The sequence below is a fragment of the Vigna unguiculata genome, chromosome 10 (genome assembly GCF_004118075.2).
Source record: "Vigna unguiculata cultivar IT97K-499-35 chromosome 10, ASM411807v1, whole genome shotgun sequence".
NCBI classification, from domain to species: Eukaryota; Viridiplantae; Streptophyta; class Magnoliopsida; order Fabales; family Fabaceae; genus Vigna; species Vigna unguiculata.
Window position 1 is genome coordinate 24,140,808 of NC_040288.1, and position 12,136 is coordinate 24,152,943.

Sequence of the window (12,136 nt, forward strand, 5' to 3'; positions counted from 1 at the left end):
TGTTGGTTTATCTCAAAATTGCAATCTACAAAAGGGTTAGCTACCAAAATTCATACACATAATATTCCTACTTTCTATCAAGACAATTTTCAAATTTTAGCGTTGTGCATATATGAATATCGGATGCCCCACCTCACTAAACATAGTATTTATATCTCATCATATAGCAAATATGTTTAAATTGTCTTACATACTCATAAGTGCATTGTTTGTAAGCATATAATTGGGCTAAAACACCAGTCTGAGAATGAAAATGTTGCTTTCGGATATTTATTTATGATCCAAGACCAACTTTTGATTTGTGCTAGAATATTTCTTAAACATTAGGTTTAAGATTCCTAAATATGATATTATTGTTATGAATTAATGATTGTCCATTGATTTACTCATATGATTAATTACTCTTTATGGTAAATATTTGTATTAACTAAGTTGATTTGTTTCCTTTATGGATTACATATTGTATCTATAAATAGGACTCTTCCTATCAATAATAATACATAGATGAGTTGCTCCCTATTCTCTCTTGTTTCTTCTCTATTATCTATTATTCTCTCTATTATTCACTTTATTTCATAACACGTTATCAGCACGATGCTCCAACCAATTGAGGACTAGTGGAAGCTTTTTCTCTATAATGACAGTGTTATGCATGTCTCAATCCAGGCTCTTTCTAATCCTTTCTCAAATTATAATTTTACCTTATATTCTTCCTCTTGTGATAAGAATTATTTAACTTTATCAATTTTCATCTTCGTCTTATTATTTTTATTTTTATTTTGACGGTGATTATTATTATTATTAATATAATTATTTTATGTGCTAGTTCTAAACACACGAAATGTTGCAAAATTTGGATTTGTGATCGTTGATATTACAAGGAAGAATTCCTTATATTGGATTTTAAATGTTGAAATATATTTAGATGCAATGGATATTGAGATACCATTAAATAAAGAAATAAAGCATCTAAGCAACATGAAAAAAATATTGTGAAAAGAGATTTCACAAATATTGTGAATTTATTTCATGCCTATGTATGGCTGGCTGGACAAAGCAATAAAGCTTTTGATGAAAAATCATGAGATCCGCCTAATATGCTTCATTCCCAGAAGTGAATGCAGCAATCAATATTATGAATTTATTTCATGCCTTTGTATGGCTGAACAAAGTAATGAGCTTTTGACCTTAAGAAAATCATGAAACCTGTCCAAATTGGTTCTGCTCCATTCCCAGAAGTGAATGCAGCAACATTTGATTTATATTTTCATGATCGATCATGATCTTGATTTTGGACATGGTTATAAAGAAAATTTCAAAGACACATTTTGTCACCAGAAGTGGCACGATAATGTGAAAAAATTGACAAAAAGATGAAGGTATATATTATCATTACGATGGTAAAGGCCATTTGAGTTGTACTTATTGTACACCAGAGCATCTTACAAATAATGAGAAGAACATAGAAACACACTTTGCTTATGAAGATGGTGATTTTGATTATGGCCATATGGATGCTACTCATCTTGATATTGTTATTTTCTTTGCTAAAGCAAATGAAAGCATTGATCACCTAATTGATTATGAGAGTGTTGAAAAAAAATCTCATATTGATATTTACGTTTATATGAAAAATGAATGTTTTGCACTAGTACTAAAAGATATGTGTCTTATTGATTGTGCAACAACTTATACAATTCTCAAGAGTAATAAATTTTTCTCTTGTTTGATAATGTGAGACATCGATGTTAGTATTATTTATAGTACTACAAATATATTTGAAGACTCTAGAAGAGCTATTATACTTCTACCAAGAAGTTGAATAGAAACTTATTAAGTTTCAATGATATTTGTCTAAATGGATATTATATTGAGACAAACAATGAAAAAGATATGAAATATCTTTATATCTCTATGATTGAGTTGAAAAAGAAAGTGTATTGGAGAAATTATCAACATTCTCTTATAGTTTGTACTACAAGTTTATTAGTACAATTTAAATGCATGTCATGGTAAACCAGAAGTTTACAAATCAAAATGATCGCCTTGATTGACATGATCAGTTATTATGATGCGAAAAAAAAAGGGTTGAAAAACTCATGTGAACACGTTTGATGCGTGGTAGACCTATTGGTTCCAAAGATAAAAACTTTTGAATGAGAAAGGGGGCTAATATGTAAAATAACCTAATCGAAAAGGTTGAAATCCCAAAAGATTCATTTGACATAATTAATGGTTCGGTTCAAGAAGAACCTCAGGTACCTGAAATGGTTGAAAATGATGAGATCTCAATAAATTATGTCATGAATCATATAATATGGAACCAAAATAAAGTTAACATTGACGAAACTTTTACTTATAACATAGCGATGAATGCTATGAATGACAATAAGGATCAATAAACAATGATCATTGAAGATTGTCGACAAAGAAAAGATTGGCCAAAATGAAAATATGCAAAGAAGCATAATTATATTTGTTTGCTAAATGAAAGGTTTTTAGACATATAGTTCGCACACCTGAAGTTGTGAAACCCGTTGGGTACATATGGATTTTTGCACAAAAAAATCAAATTCTAAATGATGAAATTGTTAGATACAAAGCATAATTGGTTGCTCAAGGTTGTTCACAAAACCTTGTATTGATTAGTGAAAAAAAAAGCATGTTCATTAGTATTGGATGCAACAACATTGCAATATTCGATTATTCTAGTTGCATAACAAAGTTTGCATTTACATCTAATGAATGATGTTACAACCTATTCGTACGGTTCTTTTGAGAATCATATTTATATAAAAATCCCTGAAGGATTTTATTTGCCCAACCAGACAAATTATAAAGAGGGTTATTCAATAAAATTGAACATGCTCTTTTATTGATTAAAGAGATCAAGACGTGTGTGGCATAACAGTCTTTTTAAATACTTATTAAAAGAAGGATATAAAAATGATCCTATTTGTTCTTGTATTTATATGAAAAGATCCAAATAATGAATTTGCCATAATTATTGTTTATGTAGATGACATAAACATCGTTGGAATTCCTAATGAGCTCACAAAGGCAATTGATTACTCAAAGAAATCATTTGAGATGAATGATCTTTGAAGGGCAAAGTCTTATTTGAAATTAGAAATTGAGTATTTAAATAAAGGTGTTTTTATACATCAAGAAGTGTATATAATTAAGGTGCTTAAAATGTTCTAAATGGACAAGTCATGTCCATTATGCACTCCAATAGTTGTGAGGTCGTTAGATGTTGATAAAGACTCTTCTTAGACCTCAAGAAAATGATGAAGATCTTCTTGGTCTAGAAGCACCATATCTTAGTGTCATAGAAACACTAATGTATCTTGCTAATTATACTCGATCTAATATTGCATTTGTTGTAAATTTGTTAAGCAAAATATAGTTCTTCAACTACAAGAAGAAAATGGTTTGCAGTAAAACATATACTTCGTTACTTTAAGGGTACTACGAATATGAGCTTATTCCATCCAAATGATTCAGATTCAGACCAATGGGTTATGGATATGCATGTTATTTTACATATTCTTATAATGTCACAATGGTTGATCACAAACAAGATGTTTGTTCACATGTGGTAGCACAATGGTTTCATGATGGTATATGAAATAAACCATAGTAGCAATATCGTCTAATAATACAAAATTACGAGAAAAGTTGCGAATATGTTTGGTTAAGGCCTATAATGCAACATGTGCAAGAAACTTGTGACTATCCCAACAAAGATGGAATCAACAACCATATATGAAGATAATAGTGTATTGTTCAATTGAAAAGATGATATAGACATCCAAAAATTCATTCATCTGAAAATATGACAAGTCTATTTGGAAAGTTTTTGTCAAGAAGAACTTTTGAGCAAATGACTCACAAATTCGGATTCCGTCTCCTTAATGATGTAAGTTTACATGAGGGGGAGAAATAGAATATGTGATGAACAATATTGTATTAAAGAATACAGAATGTTGTACTCTTTTTCCTTCACTAGGTTTTTTTTTTATCCCAAAGGGTTTTTCCTAGTAAGGTTTTAACGAGGCACATTCTTTATCAATGGACACTCAAGGGGGAGTGTTATGAATTAATGATTGTCCATTGATTTACTCATATGATTAATTACTCTTTATGGTAAATATTTGTATTAACTAAGTTGATTTGTTTCCTTTATGGATTACATATTGTATCTATAAATAGGACTCTTCCTATCAATAATAATACATAGATGAGTTGCTCCCTATTCTCTCTTGTTTCTTCTCTATTATCTATTATTCTCTCTATTATTCACTTTATTTCATAACAATTATTCCTTTGAGCCTAAATATTTCATATGATCATCACCCACATACACCTCCACACATTGCATTTATTGCATAGGTTAGGAATTTGAAACTGTAGAAAATGTTCCCTTCCTCTCTCGTGATGTACAAAAGATATTCCAACCTAATTATCGCACAATTTCCATATATAATTTGTTGCTCTACAACTAAAAAAGAGATGACGTATTGTCTCCTCATTATTTCCACACATTACACACATTCTAGTTCCCAACTCTATACCTCTATTGTATAAATTGTCATATGTTGCGACTTTATTTAACATCACTCAACATGCAAAATATTTAGCTATTGGTAAGGCTTTAATTCTCTAAAACTTATTGTATAGGACTTCATCCTCACCTTTGATTCCATTTTGCAACTTCTTATAAGCATACTTTACCATATAGATTTTTCTTCCAATCTTCCTCATCGTCACTATCCCTAACTAATGTAAACCCTTGCATTATTAAGTGATTTTTTCCATTCAAACCACTCTCTTCTCTATTTGAATTTTCATATCCATTGGTTTTCGTATCAGTACCCAAACTCTCCTAGTGTAGCATGCATTTAGGTTTGAATTAGCAAAGAGTCTAAGGTATATATCCCTAAAAACAATCTCCTAACCAAGAGTCTTCCCAAAATAATATTTTATTTCCTAATCCTATTTTCCAACTTACCACTTTGTCCTCTCCCACACATTATCATAATATCTCTCTACCATCCCGAGCCTCTAGTTTTATTCTTACTCTAGATACTTAAATATAATACACTGAAATTAACTATAAAATTATCATTTGGACCGATAATTATATCACACACTCGATTACTAATTCCGAAACTACAGACATAATTTTAGTATTTTACTTACTATACAGAAGTGCATCTACATGACTCATAAGTCTATGGTGAAACCCCTTGCTCCATTAACATAGGGAGATGGTGAAGTTTTATCGACCCTGGAGGAATCATGCCTGGTTGGATCATACTTTTCACCGTCACCCCAAAGGGCATAGGCTTCTTCGCCGTGGACGGCATCGTCGCCGATCTCGAGCTGATCGTCCGGCATCCTCAAGGGTATGAAGAACTGTATGGCTAGAAGAATGAGTGTGGTGGAGACCAAGTTCCATGCTGTGATGAAACATGCTGCCACCAATTGCTTCAAAAACTGAACGCCACCACTGCCACCATAGAAGGCACCCCTTGAGTTGGTCACCGGCAGTATGAGCCTGCAAAGCTCAGGTTCTGCTAAGAGACCTGTGAGGAGGCCACCCAATAAGCCAGCCACTGCATGTGTGTGAAATACTCCTAGGGCATCATCTACCTGTGTTGTAAACCCAAATGGCAAGGCCAGAGACATTATAAATTCATTTCAACTTTCTTTTGCAATGAAAATTTATCATCTTACCACCATCTTTTTCTCTTAATTCCACCTTGCCACCTATTTCAATAAATAGTGAAAGAAATACCCGAGTAATATGTTTTCTTTTAACCGTTATAAAAAATGTTGTGTTTCATCACTTTAGATTATTTAGTCATTGTATTTTATGAAAATTAATGTAAAATATTCTTCTTAACAAATGACGTTTGGAAGTTATATTTTTCTTTACAAATGACGTTTGAAGTTATATTTGTCTTTACAAATGACGTTTGAAGTTATATATTAATTTGTTGTTGAAAATGGTGTTTTATATGTACACTAACACTTCTTGACTTATAGAAGTGATAAACTTATAGTATATATGATCAAATAAGAAGATAGATAAGAACAAGAAAAAATATGTAATATATGTGTACAAAGTATACGTGTATTATTACTCTAATGATAAAATATTATATTTAACTAATAAAATAAGTATAAACAAAATTTTGCAATAAAATAATATAATATTTACGTTTATTAGATGGTAGTATGGAAAAATATAGGGTCAAACTATATCATGGTTGTTTTACAGTATAGCAAAAAAGCAGAACCTATATTAATTTAATGGGAAAAAAGATAGGATATGTTTACACCATTTTTAAAGTTTAATATTAATTTATTCTAATTTTTTTGTCTTTCTAATTTTGAAATACATCTTTACGCTCGAAATGGTTTAGATATTAATGTATAGAAAACAATGATTTAGATGGTGATACTATAAGTGATACATCTTTTCACATATTATAAATATATTAATAAGAAATCGTTGTATTATTCAAAAACTTTCAGGATTTCTTTCCATTATAAAGTTTGAAATGAAACTTTTATGTAACTGAAATTAGTATATATTAATTAATTATACCAGCGTAACACATGTCTATCACGTTATGTATAATTTTTTTTAAATATCTAAAAATTATTTAAATTTTAAAAATAATAATTAAAGGAGTAAAATTGAAAAAAAACAAAGGTGTACATAGTTATAAATATAGTTATAGATAAAATAAATTTTAATTATTAAAATAAAAAATATTATAAGTAATATTGTAAATTTAATTTTATAAGTAATTATTTAATTCAAAAAATAGTTACTAGATTGATAAAGAGTAAATAATTTCATTATAAATACTAGCGTACACATAGACACTGTCGCGTCTGTGTACACATTTTTTAATGTTTTTAGGTTAATATATAAAATGAAATTATATTTATTAAAAATAAACTGAAATATATTATAACAGATGAGAGAATAACTATTAATAAATAGAGAAAAACAAAAAAGTAAAGATAGACAATTTTTTAAAAAAAACTTAAAAAAGTAACGGTTAATTTTTAAAAATATAATAAATAATTATATTTTAAAAGGGTAAAATTAATATTTTGAAATGTAACAGAAGAGAGAATCATGTTTATATATTGTTATAGATTTTAGAATATTATATAATTATTTTGAATTTAAAAAGTAATTACTAAGGAAGAGTAGCATTTGTATTATGAATAACTGTTTAAATTTAAGAAACAATAATTAAGATGGTAACATTGAAAAAGTAAAAAAAATATCAGAGGTGTATCTCTTTAGTTTTATTAGTATAAATACAAATGTTAATAGGTGATAATACAGTAAATTATTAAGTTAATGTACAAAATAAATTTATATTTATTAAGAACAAAATAAAATAAACGAAGAAAAAAAAGAAAAAATTATTGTTAATGAATGAATAAAAAGAAAAGGAAAATAACTGTTTTAATAGAACATGTAACATGTATCGATTAGTCTTTAAAAAATAATAAGTAATTATATTATAAAAGATAAAATAGAAATAAATAATTGTGACACAAGAGAAGTTATCTCTTTATAAATAGTTATATATATATATATATATATATTAATATATATTAATATTTTAAAATATTATGTAATTATTTGAATTCAAAAAATAATTACTAAAATAATAAAATTAAAAAATATTATCTTTCATGAATAATTATTTAAATTTAAAGGTTGTAATTAAAAGAGTAAAATTGAAAAAAGCAAAGGAGGACACCACTATACCCTCTATATATATTTAAAAAGTAGCAATAAGAAGATAAAATTGGAGAAAGAAAAGAGAAAACAAAAAATGTATAACCTCTTTATTTATATATTACTAGCTTAAACACATATTATATTGCATTTATATGTACAAATTTTGTAAATATATATAAATACTTAAATTTTAAAAGTTATAATTAAAAAATATAATTTGAAATATATAGTTATAAATAAAATAAATTTTATTTATTATAATAAAAAAATATTATAAATAATATTATGTAAAAATATTACGAGTAAATATTTAAAATTAAAAATAATAAATAAATAAAAGAGTAAATAATTTTTTTTAATAAGATATTATTTGAATTCAAAAAGTAATTATTAAAATGATAAAATTGAAAAATATTTTTTAGAATAAATAATATTTAAATTTAAAAAGTAGTAATTAAAAAAGTTAAATTGGAAAAATAGAAAAAGATACCGAAATGTATTCTTTTTACATATATAGATATAAATAAACAATGACAAAAAAGTATATTAAATTAAAATAAATTTAATAATATATGGAAGAGTGGTCTCATTTTTTGGATCAATTTATACCATATCGATGGATTTAAGGGAAAATATTGGTTAAATAATAAACAATATATGATATTGTTAAAAATAGTGAAAAGTATATAAATATAAAATATCACAACTGATTTGATTTGTTGAGGAAAGATGCTCTTGCTAACTATACCCGAGGATTATTATGAAACTTGAATTAGATTAATAATATCAACCATGATGTATCGACATAGAAAAATAAACAGAACCTTCTGGAGAAGGCTTGACTTTTTGTGGAGGATCATCATAGTCATCCATGGAATGCTCCCAGAAAGTATTCCCATCACTATAGCTGCCCAAGATTGCACAAGCCCTGCAATTTTTCATTCTCACTTGGATATTAAATAATGTCAACAAATGCCAACTATGAACATTAGTGATGTAATTAAGCACTTTAATATGATTTTAGTCAATGTATAATTAAATATTTAGCTATTCAATATTTTTCTTTTTGCTGATTTTGATTATGTTACCTTTTCTGATTGAAGATTATGTCACTGTTTAGACTTTAGTAATTGTTTTTCAATACATGTGACATGTGTTTAGAAACATTATATCAAACAACCTTTTTCTATATGAAAACGATTTTGAAGTGACATGCGAAAATTTGTAATTGATGTTATTATTAAATGGAGGTTATTTTAAAAAATTATAAATAACAAAGTCAAAATTAGTAGTTTTGCAAGTTACACATCTTATTTAATGAATTTTATACATAGGATTCTTTATTTTCCAATAAAGTTGACAAATAACAAAGAAAATGTTTGAAAGCATTATGATATATACATTTACTAGTTTTGATGCATTTTGATATTGGCCAAAATATTTATCTGTTATCTTAATACATATTTCAAAGTTTTGGAATTTAAGAAAATTATTAAATAATAATCAATTTTAAAGATAAAAATTATATTTAGAGACTAATTTTAGAGATTAATTTTTTAATTAAAGACCAATTTATTTGGTAACCAAATTCTTGGTAGCTTAATCAATTTAAAAATCAATTCATATTAAAAACTATTTTAGTTAATAATTTAAAAATCAATTAAAATTTTTTTAAACTATTTTAGTTGTCAATAAATTTTAGTTTATAAATTAGTTATTATAGTGACTAATTATTTTTTTTACTAAAATTAGTTATTATAGAATTTTCTTATAGTTAGTATATTATTCCACTTTTAAATTTTGAAAAAAATTACCATAGTAAAAAATTGTAAGAAGTGACAAACTAAAATTATGATCTTTATTTAAATTTTTATTTTACACAACCCATAAATTATGTTCAATATACACAATTTTATTTCATATAACCTTTTTTTCATTTAATGAAGTTATGCTTTTAGTACAAAAAAAAAGAAGTCATATTTACTAAAACTTGCTGAGTAAAGCAGAAAAAAAAAATAGAAAATTCTCACTTATCAAATACAACTTTATTACAAAACGAAATAAGAGTCATGTTTACCAAACATAATTTTAATTAAAAAAAAAGTATAAAACAAGATATGACATTTTAAACTCGACTTTTTTATTGTTACAAATAAAAAGTTAAAGTTGGTAAAACCAAGTTTCCTCAATTCGAAGTCATACTTTCTAAGTAAACTTATCTAATTTTTTATTTTTTATTTTACAATCGGTCTATTTTAATATATTTATTTTTTTGATGAAATTACACCATAATAATACATTTTCCTTTACTTTTGAGTGGTGTATAGGGTAAACATATTAGGCCAATCTGACTCAGTCTTTTTGTTTAGACTAAGGACCACGGGTTAGATGGGGTTAGGTTTCTCCACAAATTGAACATCATATGATCGAAGGAAATATGACTTCACTAATACAAGTTCCTATAGTAAATTTCTCTCCAATATTTATGAACACTTACATTAACTCAGAAAACGTATTTATTTTGATGAGATATCATCCTCATATATATAACACGTAGTTCTGGAATTTCTATTTGACCTTGTTATGATGATGAGGATGAAGTTCGGGCAGTAGATATAAGGATGAAAAAAAAAGTATATGTTAAGAAAGAATAGATATAGAGATAGATATATACCTGCACCTGGGGTGATGCAAACGAGTCCAGTCATCATGCCCTGAACAGCTCCAATGACAGATGGTTTGGAGAAAAAGATGACATCGAGAGAGGTCCAAACAAGGAGGCTAGTGGCTGCACAAATGTTGGTGTTCACCACAGCAATCGAGGCGTCAACGTTGGCTGCATATGGTGCTCCACCGTTGAACCCTGACCACCCCATCCACAGCAACCCACCACCCGCAAGCATCAGCAGCACATTGTTTGGTGGAAACCTCTCCCTGTCACTCTTTAACCTTGGCCCTACCTTCATCCATCTTTTCTCTCAGCATTTTCAATTCAATCACACTTGTGCAATTCACAGTATAAAATTCTCTTTCAAATATTAAGTGTAAAAGTAGAATTGGTAAATATTGAGCATATAGTGAGAGAATGAAGGGGAGAGAAGGGGTGTTATATATACCCAGTAAGCAGCAGTGAAGCCAGCAACTCCAGAAGAAAGATGAATAACATAGCCTCCAGAGTAATCAATGACCCCCCAATGGTAGAGAAAGCCACCACCCCAGAGACTGAAAGCCCCAACAGTGTAAGAAAAAATGAGCCAAAGAGGCACAAAAGCCATCCAAGCCCTAATGTTCATCCTCCCAAGAACAGAACCAGCCAACAAGATAAGCGTGATGGCAGCAAAAGTGAACTGGAAGTAGACAAGAGAAGCCATGGCGAAGAAGGGCTCTGACATCTTGCTCTCGACGGTTCCGTTGTTGAAGTAGTGGGTGGTCTCAGGGACCTTGGCCTGGCTTATGAGAAACTTTTGGCCGAGGGCAGGGGCACCCTTGCCCCAGAAGGGAAAGAGTTTGTCCCCGAAGGCCATGCGGTAGCACAAGAGGACCCAACATATTAGGACTGCTGCGAAGGCGTAGAGAGCCATGAAAGCAGAGTTGACTGCCCATTTTTTCTTGACTATGCTGGCGTAGAGGATGACCAGGCCTGGCATGCTTTGGAGACCCACCAGAGTTGCTGCTGTTAGCTGCCACGCGTTGTCACCTTTGTTCAGCCACCTCGGTGCTGCAGGGAGGTGTTCTTCGTATGCAGGGGCTGTGGCCATGCTCCCACACCTTTCGACCAATCTTTTCTGATCTCCTTTATGTGTCGCTCATTTTCTTTATAACTTTTAGATCACATTTTGTAAAATTAAATTTTAAGACTTTTGTGCTTTAGTGGGTTCGTATACTTATCAATAGTGCAGTGCCAATAAATTGTCGAGCCGTTCATTAAAGCTTCAGGATGTGCTGGACTCTGTCTTTTGTAGGTTGGTGCCAAATTCTTCTTTAACTTCAACAGAAGCTGAAAACTACGAATATTTTATTTTATCTTATCTTGTTATTTATATATATATATATATATATATATATATATATATATATATATATATATAGAGCCCCAATCAGAGCAACACTCCCGGTTGAAATGTTGGTGTCTTGTTAACGTCATGTAGACTATTCTACCACCATGCACCATTATCTAGCAAAATTCAAAGCACCATTTTAGCAAAATTCAAAGATGAATTATAATTGTTCCTAGTTGTGAAAATTCATGATAGTTCACAGAAGCTTCTAAAGATTCAAACCAGTTATATATATATATATATATATATATATATATATATATATATATATATGTGTATATATATATATATATAA

At 28.7% G+C, this 12,136-nt stretch overlaps 1 protein-coding gene across 1 annotated transcript; it reads right to left on the reverse strand.

Moving 5' to 3' along the window:
* Nucleotides 1-5,106: 5,106 nt before the first annotated feature.
* On the reverse strand, nt 5,107-11,541 carry LOC114166562 (ammonium transporter 2-like). The gene is made up of 4 exons (XM_028051311.1): nt 10,900-11,541; nt 10,458-10,743; nt 8,608-8,711; nt 5,107-5,658 (listed from the first exon to the last, which is right to left on the reverse strand). The coding sequence occupies exons 1-4, from the start codon at nt 11,539-11,541 to the stop codon at nt 5,230-5,232; spliced, it is 1,461 nt and encodes a 486-aa protein (XP_027907112.1). The 3' UTR covers nt 5,107-5,229.
* Nucleotides 11,542-12,136: the final 595 nt, after the last annotated feature.

Bases quoted from the DNA above. Each gene is read 5' to 3' on its own strand.
- LOC114166562 (XM_028051311.1), bottom strand. From the start codon at position 11,541: ATGGCCACAGCCCCTGCATACGAAGAACACCTCCCTGCAGCACCGAGG. The intron at 8,712-10,457 runs GTATATATCTAT...GAAAAATTGCAG, and splicing joins TTGCATCACCCCAGGTGCAG to GGCTTGTGCAATCTTGGGCA. The intron at 5,659-8,607 runs GTTCTGTTTATT...TTTACAACACAG, and splicing joins AGTCAAGCCTTCTCCAGAAG to GTAGATGATGCCCTAGGAGT.